We start from the raw sequence: 20,856 nt of genomic DNA on the forward strand, positions 1-20,856 counted from the left end.
TCGGCAGCAGTCGACGGGAGTTACACAAACTACGCATAGTAGTTTGCGTAACTGACGTTGACTGCTCTGCTTCCCTTCTGCGTGCTGTTCACACTGCGCTGAGCTGTTCCCATCGACGCAGCGCTACGCTACTTGAGGGGGTGGACTTACTCAGTTGACTTCCTGATTGATTGAGCAGGTCTCACTGATCGCTCAATCGATCCAGAAAGATTGATCTGGTGGCGGTGATTTTGCCGCCGTCAGTATAAACTTAGCCTAGGTGCTGTATCTTCATGGAGATGTGTTAATTTTGATAATTGGATTCATGAGTCGTGATATTAAACAAGAGCTGAACAAAGAATCATGACCGGCTACTTGTGGGCAGGTTGGCTTGCTTTATTTATTGGCAGGCAAGATTCCCCTGGTAGATTTTGTCTTGTCTGTATTGCCTGCCTGACAACTCTCATAGACAGGTATGCAAACAAATAGGGGCTGCTAATCTAGCCTCCTTCCTTCAGGCTCGATTTGCAGTTTCACAGACGATACTCTGCATGCTACAGTGCAAACCATACAACTGAGGCTAGAGAGGTGGCATACCTCCTGGTTCTAAAGACTGGATAGCAAGCAGTGCCTAGCCTGATGGATAAAAGAAAAACATATATTGAAGTCACAGCGAAGGCATCAAGTAAGGGTTGCCATCCTCCTCCTATGTCCTCTGTCTTTAGATGTAGTGTGATGTCCAGAGATCCCTGATATAGCTAATAGCAAAAATGAAAATTAAGGTCTGAATACTGTTGACACATGGTCCCATGCAGTGCAATAAATCTCAGAAAAATGTATATCTGTGTTCATGCACATGGGTGTAGTAGTTGAGTGTAATTGATCTTCTTGTGTGTGTGCCCCACTGTTACCTGCTAGGTGGAATCAGACCTGCCTGAGTGCTTTATTTTCTTGCTCTCTAGCCACCGGAGGCCTGTGTTTCTATAGTGTCTTTCAGTTGAGGAGCTTGAAACAGTTTAAACATTCATTAAGGCTTCACAGTTTTCTGTGTGGTAGGCAATATCTTTATTTTACAGACTGATAAATTGAAGCACAAAGGTAGTGCCAAAGTTCACAAAGGAAGTCGGTGACAGATCCAGGACCTAACGATTTTGATTTCTAGTCACACATACTAACCACTAGATCAATAGCTGCTGTTACTATTAACAAGCTATTGTAATTTATTGTACTTCACTTCATTTTTTGCAACTTTGGCATAACCCATTCTGTTTCAGACATAATTTATTACGGGTTTGCTATCATGTTGACAATGCGGTGGAACAATTCAATTAAAGAGCACATGAAAGCACTAAGAATCTTCTGTTGTGTGAGAGATCTGCCACTCTTTTTTTGTATAACATTAGAAATGCATGTCGCTGGTGGCACTCCACAGGACATTTCACATATTGCTGTTTTCTACAATGCAGAATAAGGTAATCTTAAAACAGGGGAACTAGTAAAATAAATGTTCAAGAGAATACATAATTTGCATAGCATACTATCAGATGTTCACTTGCATTCCTTTCACTTTTGTTTTACTCTTGCTCATGGATGATTTTGCAGAACTCACCCATGGTTCCTTTTTTTTTTTTTTTTTTTTGTCACTTATGTCCTATTAATTTACCATTAAGTTCTGAAAAGATTTCTCATGTCCCATTCCACCATTACTATGCAATGTGCATATTTCTTTTTCTTGCTATGGGTAAAGTTAATTCAGGTGCAAAGAACCAACTCAAGGCTTATGCATCACTTAGATTCCACCCAACACTCTTACTCATCCAGCAATAAATACCGCAAACAGAACACGTTTAACAATTTTCTTATGATGCACAAGCTAGACAAAACTCAGTCTTTCTTTCCCACAGCTCTGATAGTCCTGCCGTGTTAATAGAAACAGGTAATAACGTCTTAGGCCTTGATCCTGCAACCAGAGATGTGCTAGTGGATCTTTTATGTTCACATGGAGTTAGTTCCAGTCCCACTGGAGTCAATGGCACTCTACTGGGGTGCAGTGGTCCACTTATGCAGATGATCACATTACAGGATCAAGGCCTTAGTCAGGAGAGTGAACAGCTATAATTCCTAAGACACCCAGGACCAGGTTTCTTGAGTAAGATGGGGCCATAAAGACAGTTTCTTTGCAGAGTAGAAATACACTTTAAATATTTTACTTTAGCTTTCTCTCCATTCTCCTTCACAAAAAGGTCTCATTTTTGTGTTCCAAGAAGATAGAATGGGAGTTTGAGGCCTCTACCTCAATAGCTTCAGGGATGGAAGGAGCAGTACCTCTAGTAGTGGTTCTTTCCCCCTGATGTTTACCTTCCTTCAGAGGCCTGACCATAATCTGATGGGAAAATAGAGCTCAACAGAGGTGAAATGAGCCTATAGAATTCTGTAATCGATATACGTTTGCATTTAATTCTATAGGATGTTAAAAACCCTATAGAAAATGTCCTATAGAATTTAAAGGAATGTGATTCTTTTCACAGGGGCCTTTCCTCCAACACCCAGCTGCTTGAATGAGAATCTAGGCTTTTGTTGCACCTATGCTAGATTGTGTAGCAGCGCTGAGCTTTCCTTGTTCACAGTAGTATGCCTTGAAAATGTCTCAAAGGTCAGGATCAAAACAAATGACTAACTTGCCATTATTTTACAAATGATTAAAGAAGCCAGCATAGACGCTGCTGTTGTGAATACAAGTTACACATAGACACTTCTAGTGAAAGATTTTCTAACAGAGAAAATATTTTAATTACTTACCAGAAATTGAGCTCCATTAATGTCCAATTTTTTCACTACCACAGCAGAGTCAGGCATTTGAAACTGAAAGGGGGGAGAGAGAGGGGAAGAGGATTATGAAAAGAAATTGAAAACCATACAGGCTAGTCTAAATCATAGACAAGTTTATAGATAGAAATATTTCTATGTTGAAATTCAACTGTATGTGGTAGTTTCAGACAGCTATATATTTGATTTGAAGTGGATAACTAGGAAAAGAATATTGCAAAGAGTGACTGGCAGGCATTCCTAGAGAGTAGGGCTCAGAGAACATCGACTTTCAAAATCAATCTTGGAGGACAGATCCTGATACCTTTTTTTCTTAATATATCAGAAAGTCAGGTGTAAAGCAAAATGAAATACAAACCTGCAGCCCCCCAAGAAGCTCTCTTCCTTGACAAAAGGAAGTTAAATATTTGCTTAGAAAGGGAGCAGACTCAATAGGTTTTCATTATAAAGTAGCAAGGAATACAGCTATGTTGGTAAAGGCCCTAAGAGTATTTTGGACTGCTGCGCTTTAGTGCTTTGGCATGGCTTTTCAAAAGAACTGCTTTGTTATGTACAAAACCGAGGGTTTAGGAATTTCAGGAGGAAAAACTACTAAACGTTCTTCATTAAAAAATATACAGAACGTTAAGTGAATTCTAGGAGTTACAATATTTAGTTTAACCATCAAATCTGTCTTCTGTGTTATAATAGTGTGAATTTTAAACCAGAGTCTTATAAATTCACTTCATTAGCTTAGATGTGAGCCATTGAACTCAGGAAAATTGTTAAATGTATAGTCTCGATGCTCAGAAAGAAGGCAAATTTTGGCTTCCAATAGATGTGTAAGAATTGCCTGCAGTTATAGAGTTCATGGGAATTGAAGGTACACAGCAGTCTGCAGTAGGTGCTCAGCACTTTCCACAGTAGCTTCCTTAATGGTTTAAGCATTTGACAGTGCTAAGAAAGTAAACTTGAAATTTGAAAAACATTTGTATGGCAGAGACTGTGAACTCTAAGGTAGGTTTGTCATATATTTGTTTAGTGCTTGCTGATTGTCCTTTATATGGCAGCTGTAAAAATTTGTTTGGAAGATTAATCAGAAAAAAGCATATTAGGCTTTATTTCTATAACACTTTTCTCTCAATAGTGCCCACCATCAGAAGTATTCAGTCTAAGTAAAGTGTGTGTGTGTGTATTTTCTTTGTTTTTTCCTAAAATATTTATGTTGGAAAACCTTGATGAAGAAGGTAAATAAAAGTCTGGCTGGTTTTTAACATTAGGCAGATCAGATCAGTATCTAAACCAGTATTTCTCAGTTAGATTTAGTAAACTGCTGTCATAATTTGGAAAGAAATAATTAGTTCTTTCCAAAACAGAAAGATTGTGACTTCATGAGCACCCAGAATAAAAGGCAGACAGTGTGTAGCAACACTGTTGCTGGAGCATGCCAGGGAACCCCGTGTTTCTGAGGGGAAGTAATTTGCCCTTGATATAGCTGTGGTGTGGTTGGAGAGAGAGACCACCCATTCTGCCTCCTTGCTTCCCTACTCCCCCCACCTGCACAGGATTAGGAGTACTGACTCTGCAGGGCTATTCCCTCCTGAAGTTCCCTGTACCCCCTTACTTTCCTGTGAGGTGTGTCAGGCAAGCGGCAGTCTTAGTGTTATGTGCACTACATTTCCAGTATAGTAATACTACAGCTTTAAAGTTAAAACTGAGGAAAGGTATGTGGACTCATTTGTAAATGTCAGGGAAAGGAAGAGGGAAGAAAAAATTGAGCAGAGGAATGTAACATTTCTGTATTGTCTAAATATGCATGCAAGAGAATAGGGGAATTGGTACATGCACATAGCTAGAGGTTTTGTTATGGGTTTCATTCAGTCATGGGGGAGAAAGCAAAATCTACATGGTTAATTATTTTTTATTACTATATTTATTAGTTTGTCATTCTGCAGAGTGTTGTAAGGCATTATATAAAAACTAATAGCCTCTGCACGTATCTCACACAACGAAGTTGATGTTCAAAGAACATTACTAAGGTTGTCATGTCGAGCATTTAAAAGTTCGGTAATATCAGAATTAAGGTTGCCAATGCCAACCTTGTGTCTATGCATTATGATAGACTTTTTTGCATGATCATATACTGTTTTTTACATAGGACCTCGGCCTCATTCAGTGCACAGAATGATGGTTCTCACTTATTGAGCAGATATTCAATATTCTGTTTTCTCCTCTTTGATCAATTTCTGGCCTTAGAATACAGGATTCAAACCCTGCCCTAAAGACAGAATTATTAATTTCCTCATGGGATTTTCTGTGATGCTCACCACTGTGTGCTTTATGGACATTAATGAATTTATTTTCACAACACCCCTGTGAGGGGATGGAGTGGTGGTATCCCCATTTTACAGAGGGGGAACTGAGGCACAAAGATTGTGCTCAAAAATATTCACTAATTTTTGGATGCTCAAATTGAGATGTCTATGGTCTGATTTCTTTCAGAGAATTTAGCATTACGTAGCACTTCATATTTTCAAAGCACAGTTCCCATTGACTTCAGTTGCAGCTGTGAGTGCTTGGCACTTCTGTAAATCAGACCCCAGGATTTCAAGTCAGGCACCCAGACAATAAGGAACACACTAGTAGTGACCACCTGTGAAAAGTTTGGTTTAAGTGAGTTGCCCAGCATCACAGAGGAACTCTGTGGCAGAGGCAGGGATAGACTCAGATTCTTCAGGTCAGCATTAAACTGCTTTAAGCATGAGTCCTTTCTCTTCCAGCAGTCCCTGGCTTCATTTGCTATACACCTTCCAACTTCTGCAATAAACAAAGCAGGAGCTTTACAAACAACACTATTCTTCACTACACAACCCGGATTCATCTCCAGAGCGGGTCCAGAATGTGCACTGAATGAGGCAGGGGTCCTGTGGAAAATGTGCCCATGTAATTCCTGTATGCACAAGGAATCTGAATTAAGGTGGCATTGGCAACTTTATTTGCGGTATTTCCTAAGTTTTGAGTGCTTGACTTTGCAACCTTAAGAACATTCCTTTGGCATAGTTTTTTGTATGTAATTACCTAGACTTTAAAAAAAAAAAAGAAAAAAAAAAAAAAAAGAGGCAAACTAAAACAACGCAACTTCCATCATGGAGTATCATATTGAAACCCACATCATCAGGATTGGAACCTTTAGCTCCACCACACAGCTAACGTAACATATATTACAGCCAAGCTAGGGAAGATCTTTATGCTTCAAGAGAATATGCTGGAAATGCTTTATTAGAGACAGAAAAGAGAAATCCCGCTGACTGGATTAAGAATAGTAGATTAGTTGAAAGATTTTAAAGATGTAATTAAAATAGAAATGTGCAAATCTATATAGATTTTAGAAAGACTTTGATACAGCACCACACAAGATATCTAGAAATCAATGGAAAGTGATCAGGAGCTGAGCTACTTCCCACTTTGGAATGTTGGGCAGCGACTAGTCGAATACCAAAAAAGATGAGCTGTAGAACCACTTTTGTTTAGTTTACATGTCAACTTGCAACTATATAAACTCATGATGTGAATGTAAGAGTAAATATTGCCATTCAGCACCTTGATTGGATCCACAAGGCACCAGCCAGCTTTGGAATAAAAGGGGAGGGGGGCATCCTCCCCTGGACGCTCCACTGCCCAATGATCCATTGGCTAGTCAGAGAGATGCGAGCCAGTTGGCTCTTGTGTCCCGCTATCTTTAATATTAAACTCCATGCCTGGGTTTCTTGAGCCTCTTGCCCCATTTTAGTTGAACCCACCCCGCCTCCCCTAGTTATATTTAGTATAGGAACTCTGGTTTTTAGGTTGTTGTAGGTCTGATCTGTTTTAAGGGTCAGGAAGAAATTTTTCCCCTTTGGGGCCAAAGGCTGAGGCCTGGTAGATTTTTTTTTTTTTTTCTTTTTCACATTCCTCATAGCACCATGGAGACACAGTACAGTTATATAGGAATAGGATTTAGAAATGTAATACTATGTATATTATATTATAAATGTATAAATGTTTAGTTAATTGCACCTTGTGTCCAGTGCAGATAAAAGCCATAAGGGTCTGTGCCCAGAAATAAGAGACCTGAGATTTCAGTGGTGAACCCCAGGACTATGGGAAAAGGGGAGACCCGAAGTCCTTGCAGACTGGGACCCTCTTTGGTACCATCTGTTCCTTTTGCAGGAAGGAGGATGAAAGGACTCAGTGGAGCAAGTGGAATTATAAGGGTAGGCAGAAGAGAGTCTACCCTGAGATATGGGCTATATTATAACCCTATAAACCTTGCACTGGACCCACCTAAATGCTGGATATAGGGAGATAGCGTCCACTCTGACTCTGAGGTTAAATTTAATAAAGTTGTAGCCTGCTGCTTAAAATCCATCCCTTTGGCTGTTGTCATTGGTTTGTATGTCCTAGTCAATAAAGCTTGTATGCAAGTGTGTGTAAATTTGTTAACCCCACTTTCCTGGTCAAATGCAAACATCGTGGCCACCTAAATTTTCCTGTAGTTTCTGTGTGGTTTTGCTGTACTAAATTCTTGTGTAGGGTTAGTGAATATTGTTAAACAGTTGGTGTGTTTCATATCCGTAGTGGGGAAAGTAATCTCTGTTAATAGTACGTGTTTATTTTAAAGCATTCTGATATCAATTGAGATGAAAGACTTTATAAATCAGGTTTTGAACTCCTTACTCACATGAGAAAGTTTTCACCAATGGGAGTAAAGGATTCATAACCTGACACTTTCAGATAAATTATTGTTACAGTACTAATTAATGTCATAGAACAGGCAATTATAGAAATGTAGGGCTGGAAGGGACCTCAAGATTTTAGTCTAGACCCCTAGGCAGGACCAGGTAATACAGTAATTCTCACGATTAAGACAAATCTAGGAGAATAATCAATATGAAGGATGGTGACGCTGGCTATAATATTTAGAATATGGATAGGTTATAAGCAGGGCCGATAAGGGCCATATGTAGAACAACAAAGAAATACACATTTGGGGGACAAAAAGAGAATATGCTTCAATATAGTCAAATGCTGTGAAGCAATGAAATTCAAATGTCTAGATAAATAGCTGGTGATCCTTTAAAACATGAGCCACAAATATTCAACAGTTGCAAGGAAAAAATGTCTGGCATGTGTAAAAAGAAGCACTTGAATATATCTTAGAGGAAACTATTCAAGTAGAGAAGGGATTACTGAGGACAAGTTTAGAATATTGAATATACTTCAGGTTACATGATTATAATAAAAAGGAAATAGGAAAGGTGCAACAGAATGATAAAGAACTCAAGGATTTTAAAGTACTCAACTTTAAGTGGGAGCATTTAGAAATTACAGTAGGTCTATATTCATTGGAAAGAAAAGGTGATGAGCAAATTCTTATTGAAATCTTGAAAATCTTAGTGATGTGCAAAGTGATGTTCTCTCTCTAAAATAATACACATACACCTCCAATAAAATTGTTATTTAGTGCCAGAAAGAAATAAAAAGTGGCATGAATTTTTTGTGTAAATATTTCTCAATATATCCCTGTGTGCACATATTGTCGTTCTTTGCCTTGTGCAGGATACTTTTATATTAACAAGCAACATCTGTCATGGATTGAATTTCACTAAAAACAGAGTACAGAGAAATTTACAGAGCATTAATATGCATTGGTAGTCAAAATTGCTGACTAAACAGCTTCCAACACATTTTATCATCTGCGTCTGTATCCAGAAGGGAGAAATCATATATTACAAAGAATAAATGATAAACCAGGTGAGGTAATATCTTGTATGGCTAGTATCCTGAAACTGACACTGCTACAACAACACTGCATACCAAGAGTAGATTATTAGTCCGGCAGCCAATTTTGCTAGCTGAACTCAGTGAGTATGATATACTGTACTGTCTGCAGCCTGAGCCCTATGTTCAATACCTGTCTCAGGAGATCTGCAACTTGAAGAGTTGTCCAATTCTCACATTCCTCTCGAAGGGGTAGTTTTGTGGCCATTTTGCTATCCAGAGAGGAAGATTGATCTGTTAGTAAACTCTTTGCTTCACTGAACTTCTCCAAGCTGCTGTGGAAATTGAAAGAGGAAGTCCCTTTTGCAACTTTTTCCTGTTTGATTGGTTAGAGTACACGCCTTTTCCAGTTATTTGAAAACTACTGGTACACTCATTATTTCAGAACAATGATTTTGAATATAAGATGGTACTCATCAATAGTGTCTTATCATATCATCCATATATAGGCAGAAATCCCCACTGAAGTGAACTGAGATCAGGATACTTTTGCTTGATAATCAATGACCGTGTGGCCACATTTATAGGCATTATGGTGGCATCTGCTTCATTTTTCAGAAGCTGTTAAAATAAATTAGTGTTAGTGACAACTGCCTCTTGCAACCTTTAACTCCTTTTCATTCTGATCAGCCCTTAGACTGTGTTTGATACACTTCTGTGTTTTTAACACTCTGTGATGCTGTGAATACACATAGAGAGAGAAAGCAGAGCTCAGATGCAGGTTTTATATTTCCAAATTGTCAAATTATTTAACCTGACTCTCTGTTTAAGGTGTGGGCACAGTACTCTCAGGATTAAATCCTGTATGCATGATGAGAGTTTGAAAGAAAAAAGTTTTGGCTATCAAATTCTTAATGCTGTTAAAGAACAAATTATCTACAAATATAGTCTGATCTTTATTTAATACATTTAATTAAAAAAAAAGACTAATAGATAATAACATTTTATATGTTGGGAAATAAAATTGCAATGATGCACTTCCAATAAAACCAGTTTATTGTGCACATCAGCTCTCAGTTACTGCAACAGAAGTAATGTGAAGGTTTCCATAAAAGGCTGGGAGAGCAAAGAATGTTCTGCTTTCTCATTGTGCTTCCTGTTTTATTTCCCAGTGCAAACCATTTTTGGGAACATTTTTAAGGATTTGAACTGAATCTAAGTAAGTTTAAAATGTTTTATCTGTTACCCTTTTTCAAATTCTGCTATATGTTGTAGCTGTTACAAAGTAACTGAAAGGTTTATTAACAACCAGCATATTAATGAAAACCGGATGACTCTAAAACTTTAGCAAGTTACTCCATACAAGTGTATATACAAAGTTTGGAAAGTGCCAACTCCATTTTTACATGGAATTCCTTGGAGTTCCATCTAGTAAACATTCAATTTGCAATTAGAAATCATTGCATTAAGCAAAACAGATTTATCTCGGAGAATGCTGGTAATCTTTCTTGCTAAAATACTTTATATTATGCATGTAATCATTTAACATAGGAAATTTATTGCAAACTTTAAAATCAAACTCATCTTTACAAATGCAGCAACTACATCTTCTGTTTCCTGTACTAAGATTAATAGAGAAACATGATTTTCATTAAGAATGTAAATGTTAACATCTTAGATCTTTAAGGTATCACTTTAATACAAAATATAAACACTTAGCACGGATGATTTTGTGTCCAGTACATACAAAAACAGTAAAAAGAACATGGCTTACCAAACAGATAATTTTTTCTCCAGACATACACATTGGAGCTGATTCCAAGTAAACTAAAGTAAGAGCAGTTTACTGGATCTGCTATAGCTCTGCAAACACTCCCATGTGTTTACTGTTGTTGTTAGAGTGATTGACAGGCTTGCCATGCCTGGGTGAGAAGGAGAAAAGGATCCTTAAAGTCAAAACCTAGTATTTAGTATAAATAAATAGACAGAGTTGAAAAGGGAAAGGGAACATACAATTCTTTCTAAAAGTTTGATGAAACTTTGCCAGTTCACTCTTCAGCTGATAACAGTGTATAAAAAAATAATACTTCAAGGACAAAGTTATATTATTTTTGGAGCACTAAATTCACCAAGATGATCTATCACTCTGCAAATTTTTTTTCCTTGTGGATTTTCTTCTAAAGATGTTCTTGGTAGAGCTGCTAAAAAGCAGTTGGGCTAGTATTTGAAATCAAGTTAACAAACCCTTGTACATTCACTCTAAAAATCTGGGTTTCTCTCCAACTGTTAGACTTAGGTTGGTTTGAAATGAACTAGGAGACAATGGGAAACAAATGAGTAACACATGGCTGTATCTTTTTTTCTCTTTCAAAATGTGTTTTTAATATTTAAATCACATCTTTTATGGACAAAGAAAACATGGGCCTCAGTACAAAGAGGAACCGAATACACTGTGAATCAGTTTTAAATACAATACCTCAGTAGGAAATAACACAAATGAGTAAGTTACAGTCTTGTATGGGGATGATGAGGAAAAGTAGAAAAGGGATATTTTTCTCTGGAACAGCTCGGGAGTCTAGGCTTGATCCAAAGGCCATTGAAATTACTGGAAAGTTTTCTAATGACTTCAATGTGCTTGGGATCAGGCAGTAAGTGAGGAGAATGACCCGCTCCAGAGGGTAGCCCTGGGTGAGTGAGTTTCACATGTTTGTTTTTGCAAAAACATCATTGCATAACTGAAATAGATAAGCTACAATCACACTTTGCAAATTTGATTTGCCTTCATTTTCCAGACACATGATGTTTTTTGTAATACCTTGCTAAATTTCCAGTATTTATTCAATAAGATTAAAACTGCTTATTTTGCATAAGGAGAACATGTGCAATGCAGCACTGCTTAAAAGTGACTTCTGTTCTTAATGTAAAAAATAAATCCCAATTTCAGTTGTGCTAAGAAATTCTGAAGAGCTTTAGTAGCTGGCAGGATATATGCCCCCCAAAATGACTCAAAGCTGCAGTGTGGTCTTGCAAAGCACTGGACTGGAAATCAAGAGCTCTGGATTCTGTTCCTGACTTTGTTCAAACTTCTTGTGCGACTGAGGAACAGAATATTTTTTACCTATAATTTCCTTTCTGCGAGCAGCATCTCCCACAATTCTGGACATCTGAGCTGCTCTCCTCTCTTGCTCACGGAGGCAGATCAGTGTTTTGCGGCTGCATGGTCTGGCCACGCTCCCTCTGCTCCTGCTTGATGCCAGATGAATTATTCCCGAACTGTAAAACTCGCATAATATCATCATTAAGAAATATTCCAGTGATAACGAAATAACCGTTTACATGAGACCAAGGAAGATGGTCATACGGTAATGATTCCACTTAATATCTATGACTAATGAGCTATTCAGGATGGGTAGAATTATGGAAAATGCTAGTAGCGGAAAGGAAACGATCGGTAAGAAATTTTCCATTCTTCAGCACAGTGTGTCCCACAATTCAGGATGTTGGGAAGTAGCAAGCAGTGAACAGAAATAGGGAGAGTTATGAAACTAAAGTTTGGTAGGAAAGAAATACCTACTTTTTTTGTGAGCTTGCTCAAAAGTTTGTATTATTTCTAGGCCACCGCCTGCTGCACTTCCTGACAAGACAGGCTTCTGCAGAAGATAGAAAGTCAACCTAGTAGTGTTTAATGAAGGTGTTAGCTGTGGACCGCTTTGCAAATTTCTGAAATGGAGACACTTGCTCATTCCAGGAGGTTGCTAAGGATCTCTTGGAGTGTGCCTTGATGCCTTTTGGGACCAAAGCCTCTGATTTGCAGGTTTCCACAGTGATAATCTAATCTAACTAGTGATGGAGTCCCTGGCATTTTGGGTGAAAGGACACGAATAGGGAGCCCGATCTTCTCTCTCAATGTACAGATTTTCAATCCTCTTCTGACCTCTAAGATGTGTAAAAAGGGAATACTCCCCACCAGTGCCACCTAGGTGTCAGACAGTGGTGCAGCAGATGATTGCCCCTTTTCAGTTATAGTCCTGTCCTTCGACTTCCCCAAGGGCTTCAGGGCTTTCACTTAGTGTGGGGACTTTGGGGGTCTGGGACCTCGAACACTTGGGATCTTGCCCTGCTGGACTCTCTACTGAGGTAAAGGCTTCTGTTGATGCCCTGTCTTTTGGGCGTGGGTAAGGAAGTCCAGGCCTACCCTCTCCATTGGGTTTTGAGCAATGGCCCAATGATGAGCCCTGGACGTGGCATGGAGCTGTCCCCTGGAGCACTCCCTACCCAAGTTTCCCTTTTTCCCATGAAGTAAATTATAGAATTGCAAATAAAGTTTCTGTCCTTCCCAATCAATCAACAATCTCTCTATTGTAGGTACTTATCAGGTCGGTTTTTCTAGGTCTCGGGCCATGGGAGTTCCTCAGAAGTACTTCCCAAGAGATCAGATCAGAGCAGAGCAAAGGTCTGCTCACTTCCACTTTCTGCCTTCTTCCGAGTTGCTCTGCTTCCGCTTTTAAGTCTTTTCTCCAGCTTGTGCAGGCTTTACAGGTGTGGCCGGGTGGAGCTGCCTAGGCCCAGAGCTGCTCCCTAATTGTTTGTTCTTTCGTGTGGGGCTTGTACAGCCCATCACGCACCCTTCAAAACAGGACTTGGGGTTTGCCACCTTGTTCTTTGTACTCAGGTGTCCATCCTCTTGGGAAAAGAAGGCTGCGTTCTGGTGGGCCTATCCAGATTGGTGAAGTACCTAAAAATGATATGATTGTAAAGCCATGTATCACTGTATAATTCTGCGATTAGTGTCCTTCATGGTGTTCAAGCAGCGAAGGGAGCCTGGTCTGTTACGAGTGAGATCTTACAGGAATGTTGGATATATTTCTCTGTTCATGTAAAGCTAAATTGAGCAAACTTTTTGTGATGGAAAAGTGAAGTGGAATTGTTTAACCGCTCTAATTAACTGTGTCTTTAGCTCATTCTAAGTAGTAGAGAGCCATTCCATAGTCCTTATTCAGGCAAATCTCTCATTTCATCGTTGAAAATTTTCTATAAGGACTTTGGCTCTCAGTTCATAATTGCAAAAATAAGTGTAGCTATTGATTATAAAAACTGAAAAAAATCTGTATTTTTGCTGTTTGGTTGGTGGTTAAAGTAATTCAATTTAAATCAAGAGTCAACCTGCTTAGCTCCAAATATAGCTCCAAAATGTATTTTCCTCAGAAAAAAGTAATGCCATTACATCCAACATTGCATAAGGATGTCTTAATTACATAAAATCTTCCCTTAATCATAATCATGTCCTGGAGAATTTAAAATCTGCACTTCATAAGTGGATCGTCTCTCCATCCCAAACACACAGTTTGTGTCCCAGTGACCCAAACAAGGGGTGACATCCTGGCTCTGTTGAAATCGATGGTGAAACTCCTATTGATTTCAATAGGGCTAGGATTTCACCCTTGTTTTTTCCAGTGCATATGTACCCACAAAGCAGCAGGACATGTCTTGCCCCCTAATATGGTCCCTGGTTCCAACTATAAGAAAACTAGATCTGGCCACATTTTTTTGATACTGTGGACAACAAATTACTTTTAGTTTTCCAACAAACTCTAAGGGTAACCAAGTCTGAAGAGCAGAACAAGGGCAAAAGTTTCCAGCTGAGATAGGTCCCAGCTCAGTTCCCAGCTGAGCCTCAAAGTTTTGTATATGAATCTCAAATATTTGTATCTGAACTTACACAGAGTTTGGTTCTGGGGCATTGGCTCAGCCTCATCACTTGCTCTTTCTGGCAAAGGTGGAGAACATTTCCTAGGCTTCTGTGCAGCCATAAGTACAGACTGTCCTTTTCTTTCATCATGTCTAGGTAATTTCCACTTTAGCTACGTCACTGCCTCCAATGTATCCTCTACCTTCTTCGTCTCATTTGCTCTTCTCTGTTCCTGTGAAAATGTACATCTTCCCTTTCTTCACTTTTCAGTTAAATTTTAGTCTGTCCCTTGGTTGACTGCTTGTTTTTTCTGTTCTATATGCCACAGTTGGTTGATACAAATTCTCATGAGGACTTATTCTTAATATTATTGTTTAATCTTACAAGGTCACCTCGCCCTCTAGCTGCCATCACCTTATCTTCCCGGTTGGCAATAGATTTAATCAATTGTCCTAGATAGACATATCTTACAGGCTTATAATGCTTTCTTACCCACTCTAATTTTTCCTTTTTTTGCACTGAAAATGACTTTGCTCTTCTGTATATCTGTTTGGAATCTACATTTAGTACTTAGTTTTCTTCATCCTGTCAGAAATCCCTGTTCTTAACTGGTACAGTAAAGAAGATAAAAAATTACTGCTACACTTGTGACATCCATTCATCTGAAATTCTCTTTGGTCTTTGAAGGCTACAATTGATGATGACATGCTTGGTTGTGGTATCTTTTTTGTGTGTTTCAATATTCTTTGCAATTTAATTGAACCACTTTTTTTGAATTATATTTGTTTGAACAGTTTGGCAGAACTTGCAGTCAGAGCTATTGAGCTGCAATTATACGTTAGACTTTTACAGTCTTACTTTGCACATGCAGCTTATGCTATTTCTTTGTAGAAAAACATAACCACTCAAAATGCATGTTCAAATTCTGAGAAAAAATATACAAAACTGATTTGCCAACTTAGAACTCTATACAATTGCTTTAATATTTTACTTTTTGGGGGCATAAAAATCTGCATGGGTTATTCAGAAAATATATGAACAATATTAACTACATTTGTATATGATGTATAGTATTATATCTATATAATTGAATGATGTCTCTTGCTTTATCATTTAAATCAAATCTCTGTTATGTACATTTGAAAATCAGCAACTGTGGTTCATTAATTCCCTTTTAAATAAAGATTTTGTTTGTGTGCACATATTTTTTGACAGTCTTGGTTAAACCCTATTGACTTCCTAGGAACTTGAGCATTCAATAAGAACAAATGCAAAGTACTTCACTTAGGAAGAAAAAATCAGTCGCACACATACAAAATGGGAAATGACTGCCTTGGAAGGAGTACTAAGGGAAGAGATCTGGGGATCATAGTGAATCACAAGCTAAATGAGTTCTGGGATGTATTAGCAGGAGTGTTGTAAGCAAGACTTGAGAAGTAATTCTTCTGCTTTACTCCAGGCTGATTACTCAACTGGAGTATTGCATCCAGTTCTAGGCACCACATTTCAGGAAAGATGTGGACAAACAGGAGAAAGTCTAGAGAAGAGCAACAAAAATGATGAAAGGTCTAGAAAACATGACCTATGAAGGAAGATTGAAAAAATTGGGTTTGGTTAGTCTGGAGAAAAGAAGAATGAAGGGGGACATAACAGTTACAAGGAGGAAGGAGAAAAACTCGTTCTTTTTAACCTCGGAGGCTAAAACAAGAAGCAATGGACTTACACTGCAGTAAAGGGCAGTTTAGGTTGGACATTAGGAAAAACTTCGTAACTGTCAGGGTGCTTAAGCACTGGAATAAATTGCCTAGGGAGGTTGTGGAATCTCCTTCACTGGAGATTTTTAAGAGCAAGGTAGACAAACACCTGTAAGGGGTGGCCTAGATAATACTTAGTCCTGCCTTGAGTGCAGAGAATTGGACTAGAAGACCTCTTGAGGTCCTTTCCAGTCCTATGATTAATATTTACATAAAGTGTCTCAAGTCACATGACTCCTAATTTGATATAATTGGAAGAACATCAAATTGCTACCCAAAGTCTCAGTGACTGTAATAACATATCAGTGCATATTATTTTGCAGTGCAAGACCACAACAAAAGGCTGACATTTTAAGTGTTCAGGGCCATTCTGATATTACTGCAAGAACTGCAATGAGTCACTTATGTTTCATCAAGACAGAATTCCTGGATATAATGAGACAAATTGGCAGCTTGCAGTCAGGCAAAATTTCTATTCTCTGGGATGTTTGCCCCATTATGGACTGCAGTGTTTGATCTATTACTAATAATGGATGAACATGAAAGAAGCTCAGGGGTTCATTTTAGATAAAGAGATAAAAGCATGGAATATCTGTTCAGAGTTTATCCAAAAGTATCGTAATCTCTTTGGGTAGGGAAACAGCTGAGATCTCACAAGCACAAAACTTCTCAAGAGATTTCCCTCACTTCCTTGTTTTGGCCTATAGTAGTTGGAAGTACCAAGAGTATGGTGTAAATTGTCATAGCTCTATTGTATTTCAATTGTAAATAACACGGAGATTTTATCTTGACTTACAGTAGTTGAATATCTGGCCTTAAGAGAATAATACTTTTGAGGGTATTTCAATATTTCTGCATCTAGTCTTAAATGAAGCCAGCATGTGCAGTGGATGGTGAAAATTATATGCAAACATAAATGAATTTTTGAATTCCCCACAAAAATTTGGTTTTCTGGAAGTGATATTAAATAGTGAATATAAATATATTTGTGGAAGTGGGGAGAAACTGTGACAGGTATGACTGGGGAGAGTGGGTAACGCAGAGATGACAGGTAGTGGATTCTGATTGGGTAATGAGCCCAGATTCAACAAAGGGATTTAGATTTAGGGGGACTTCATTGGCTCTAGGTTTCCTGCTCAGAGATTCTGTACCCTGTATAGCGCTGTCCTATAGTGGAGCTCACTTTGTGGAACTGGACCCGACCGAGGTGGAGTTGATTTAATTTGACTGGGTCAAGCAGCAGCCAAACTAGTAGAGCTGTCTTTGTGGGGCAGGACTGAGTATATGCAGATCAAAGTGGGACGGATGGTGAGGCCTTCTCCAGACTGCAGCAGACAGGCTGAGTAGAGCCACCTGACACCTATAGGATCACTTCAGAGTTAGGTTTGGGTGGTTGGGGATTGTTTGGTGAATAAGAATTCTGGGCCTCAACAATTAAAATCTGGGTTTCTGGAGTCAGCCATACCGCCCATACAATGCTTGGGTTTTGCTCATTTACTTTTATGTACATTTGTGGCTTATTGTTTCCCCGCCCCCCAAATAAAAGGTATTTGTGGTTTCATAATCCTGAGGATTCCTGTGTGCCTATGAGGGGGAAGAAACACCTGTAGAGGGGACCAGGAAATTTAAATTTTAAGTTCCATAAACCAGGCAGAGGATAAAGTTTCAAGTGAGGGCTCAAACCAGTCATTTTATTTTAATGGGACTTCTTGGTGTCATTGGATCTGAACCTTCCAACAGCTAATGATACCTAACAGGGTTACATTAAGATTGCATTGCTTATTTTTAGTTTTAAAAATTCTAATGTCAAAAGTTTTAAACTAAGGGTTAGTACAGATTCTAAGTAGAAATTAAATAGGATACATCCACTGGTGACCTATTTTGAAGCATTAACTCATAAACCAAGGTGATTTTTTTTGTGCTGTATCTGTTTGCTTATTCCTCTTTTGCATAAAAATAAACTTCAAGATTTGGGTGTGTGTAATATATAAAGTACCTGACAGTTAAGTAGAAGTGATTCAAATACAAGTAGGAGACACTGTCAGAGACAATGAAAGAAAAGAGCAGAGGCTGCAGCTTGGGTGGAATGACAAAACCCCATCTAAGTGTTTTATTTGTGACAGTTGTATTCGTAGGATTGATTCATTGAGAATAGCATGAAGAATGTGCCTGCTGGGTTTTACATATGTAAGCAGTCAGGTAAAGATGAGACTAGGAAAATAAAACAGCACTGCACTTAAAAAATAATGTGTGTTTTTAAGGGTGAGGAAGGCTATTTTATTTTATTTGTCATATTGCAAACAAGGGAGAGAGAAGGAACCTAACAAGAAAATTAAAACATCAGGTAGAAATTAGAACTGATTTATTTTCAGATATGTGTCTTTTCTTATTTATTACATATGGTGAGAAAGGGTGAATGAACCTGCCAGCCAGGAACCTTAGAGAGAGAGATATCAAAATAATACTGCACCACACTCATTGTTTGGTGTTATTTCTATATCTAAGCTTCTGATAGGGCTTTTCATTCAAACATATATTAGCAATGGACTGCAGTGATACCAGTAGGTCACAACCTTATCTAATGCACATATTTAGAATTGAGCAAACCATGAAGGGAGAATTGGGAGAAGCAAAGACTCAGAAATCAGAGTGGGGAGAACAGTGCATTGCAAAAGTCTATGCAGCCTCTCTTCAAGCACAGAAAGAACTGGGAAAGAGGGCAGAAACTGAGGTGGATGTTTGTAGCATGTGAGTGAGTGGGTGGTTTGCCCTCTAGTGTACTATGTACCAAAATCAGTATCATTCCTCCCGCTTTCAGGATCATAGAAATGGAATAGAGGGGAGGGCGTAAGGAGAGAACAAAGCTCAGTAGAGGCTTGTGAAGAGGAGGAGGAGGGGGGAAAAAGACTAAAGGCCCTGAGTAAAGAGGGAAGGAAGGAAAGAACTAGAGAGGCCTCTGAGAAGAAGGATGGAAACAGTCTTTGAATAGGGTCAGAGAGGGGGAAAGAGTTGTATGCACAAAAGAAAAGATAAGAAGGCCCTGGTGGAGAAGAAGGGAGAGGGTCAGGCAGAGGAACAGAATGGGAAGGAGGGAAAGAATAAACAGAACCAAAAGCTAAGTGAAGAAAGTAAAACTGATCAGCCGGGGCCTTGCTTGTAAGCCTTTCTCCCATATCTTTAGCTGTCCCATTGAATTGCAAGCTGATACTCTCTGCTGTCTTCCACGCCTTTTTTCTAAAGACTCTCCTAAAGAGGAAATCTAGGAACTTGGTTCTAGAAGCTTGGAGTAATTTTGGAAGACCTTTTCTAGTCTCATTTCCTTCCCCCACAGGATAACAGCCATAGGATTTTATAAACAAGGCTCAGTTGAAAGTCAAAGGCAATGAAATGATAAAATCTCAGTGAATCAATTAGCATTACAGCTTCTTTCAGTCCCCTTTGCACAAGCTGTTGTGATTCAACCAAATGTCAGTTCAAGAGACGTTATGTTAGTAATACACTTTCTTTTGCTGCTATTATGTTCTGAATCATGGAGGATGGATCCAGAAAAAGACATGACCTAGAAAGCAGTGTATTGTCAGGCTGAAATTCAGCAAGCACAAGAATAATCAGACCTTTGAATAGCACCACCAGCCATTATAACTACAATAATTGAGTACCCCTTTATTCTCTCCTCTTTATTAACACATTGTTGTTATGTATCCTTGTGATAGCGACTATAGGCCTCAGCCAGATTGGTCCTAAATAAAAATGGTCTCTGGCCCAAGGATTTTAAAATCAACATAAAAGAACAGAAAGGATAAATATAGTCTATAATGATCAGTTGTGGAAACAGAGAGAGAAACTCTCAGATAGGTTCGGTTTGGGATACGGGGGGTCGGCGAGACAGTGATGATTCTAGTGGTTTGCTTAATCAATAAACTTTTTATTTTATAATAAACAATTCTACTCCTATAGTAAACAGTTCTACTTCTATAATAAACAGTTCCACAGCAAGCAATTGCACAGCAAACAGTGATAGCAAAGGGCAGGGGAACTCCAAGCGCGAAAGGACAAAGTGCACCACCCAAGACTTCTGTGTTCGTGATCTCTATGGATCAATGCATAGCTGCCAGCATGTGACACTAGGGTGCCCGGTTTTGGAGTTCCCCGAAGGTGTTACAAGACAAACACAACAGGGAACAGTTAATCCATACTCACAAACACCATGTACAAATATACCATGTTGGCCAAATTCAGTTGCCATTTGCTTTAAATCCTGCAGACAGGAGAGAGCCGCTCCGAGTGATCAGTTCGCAGCGAAGCGGGCTGGGGAAGATGCGTCAGTCCACTGAACCGACGCGACCAGGAGATACGTGGGGTGCCAGGTAGATCCAATTCCTCTCTGCTCTCTGCTACCTGAGTTTGAACTTTTATAGTTTCCCGCGGTCAGCAGAGGCTAAGCCCTATTGGTTGCTATTTGCTGCATGACCTTTTAAGGTCATGGCTTGGCGTTTAGCCAACCAGGTGCTCATGATTTTCCCGGGCAGGTACTGACCAGCCAACCAGGTGCTTACAATTTTCCCGGGCAGTTGCTGACCACGCACCAGCAGGTGAGGTCGCTTCATCCCCTTATAAGGTGACAGGTACGTGTGGGTCGTGCGGTTCGTGCCGCTGAGTCAACCCTCCCTAAGCTGCTTCTTTATCCGTGTGGGGGGTGGGTGCGCTGCGGACGCCACTATGCAATTTTGTCTCCACAACAGTGAGAATCAGAGAAGCATGTCTATTATGCTATTAGTACTTCTGAGTTTTTGTAAAGTACAGATTATTTCCAACTCCCATCCTCCTCCTGATCAACTAACTCTTTCCCTTGCCAGACCTTCTCCATAG

At 39.1% G+C, this 20,856-nt stretch overlaps 1 protein-coding gene and 1 long non-coding RNA gene across 7 annotated transcripts in view; one reads left to right on the forward strand and one right to left on the reverse strand.

The window, feature by feature from the left end:
• The window catches only part of BLNK (B cell linker), a 135,387-nt gene extending 124,892 nt beyond the window's left edge, over window positions 1-10,495 (reverse strand). For 3 of the 6 annotated variants that reach the window (XR_010920680.1, XM_067552896.1, XM_067552891.1), the window contains exons 1-3: window positions 10,319-10,495; window positions 8,738-8,879; window positions 2,779-2,841 (exon numbers count right to left, since the gene is read on the reverse strand). Coding sequence is in view for 5 of the 6 variants with exons in the window: in XM_067552896.1 (XP_067408997.1) it covers window positions 2,779-2,841; window positions 8,738-8,812 (138 nt within the window). In the remaining variant the exon portion in view is untranslated. Of the gene's footprint in view, window positions 1-2,778; window positions 2,842-8,737; window positions 9,166-10,318 lie in introns of all 6 variants that reach the window. The other 3 variants (XM_067552894.1, XM_067552893.1, XM_067552895.1) reach the window with 3 other exon arrangements.
• Window positions 1-20,552, forward strand: part of LOC137156171 (uncharacterized) — a 29,997-nt gene extending 9,445 nt beyond the window's left edge. The window contains exons 2-3 of the long non-coding RNA XR_010920681.1: window positions 20,252-20,354; window positions 20,517-20,552. This is a non-coding gene — a long non-coding RNA (uncharacterized lncRNA). The remainder of the gene's footprint in view (window positions 1-20,251; window positions 20,355-20,516) is intronic.
• Window positions 20,553-20,856: the final 304 nt, after the last annotated feature.

Source organism: Emydura macquarii, unplaced genomic scaffold (assembly GCF_026122565.2).
Source record: "Emydura macquarii macquarii isolate MOO-44397 ecotype Brisbane River unplaced genomic scaffold, CSIRO-AGI_Emac_v2 contig_1390, whole genome shotgun sequence".
NCBI lineage: Eukaryota > Metazoa > Chordata > Testudines > Chelidae > Emydura > Emydura macquarii.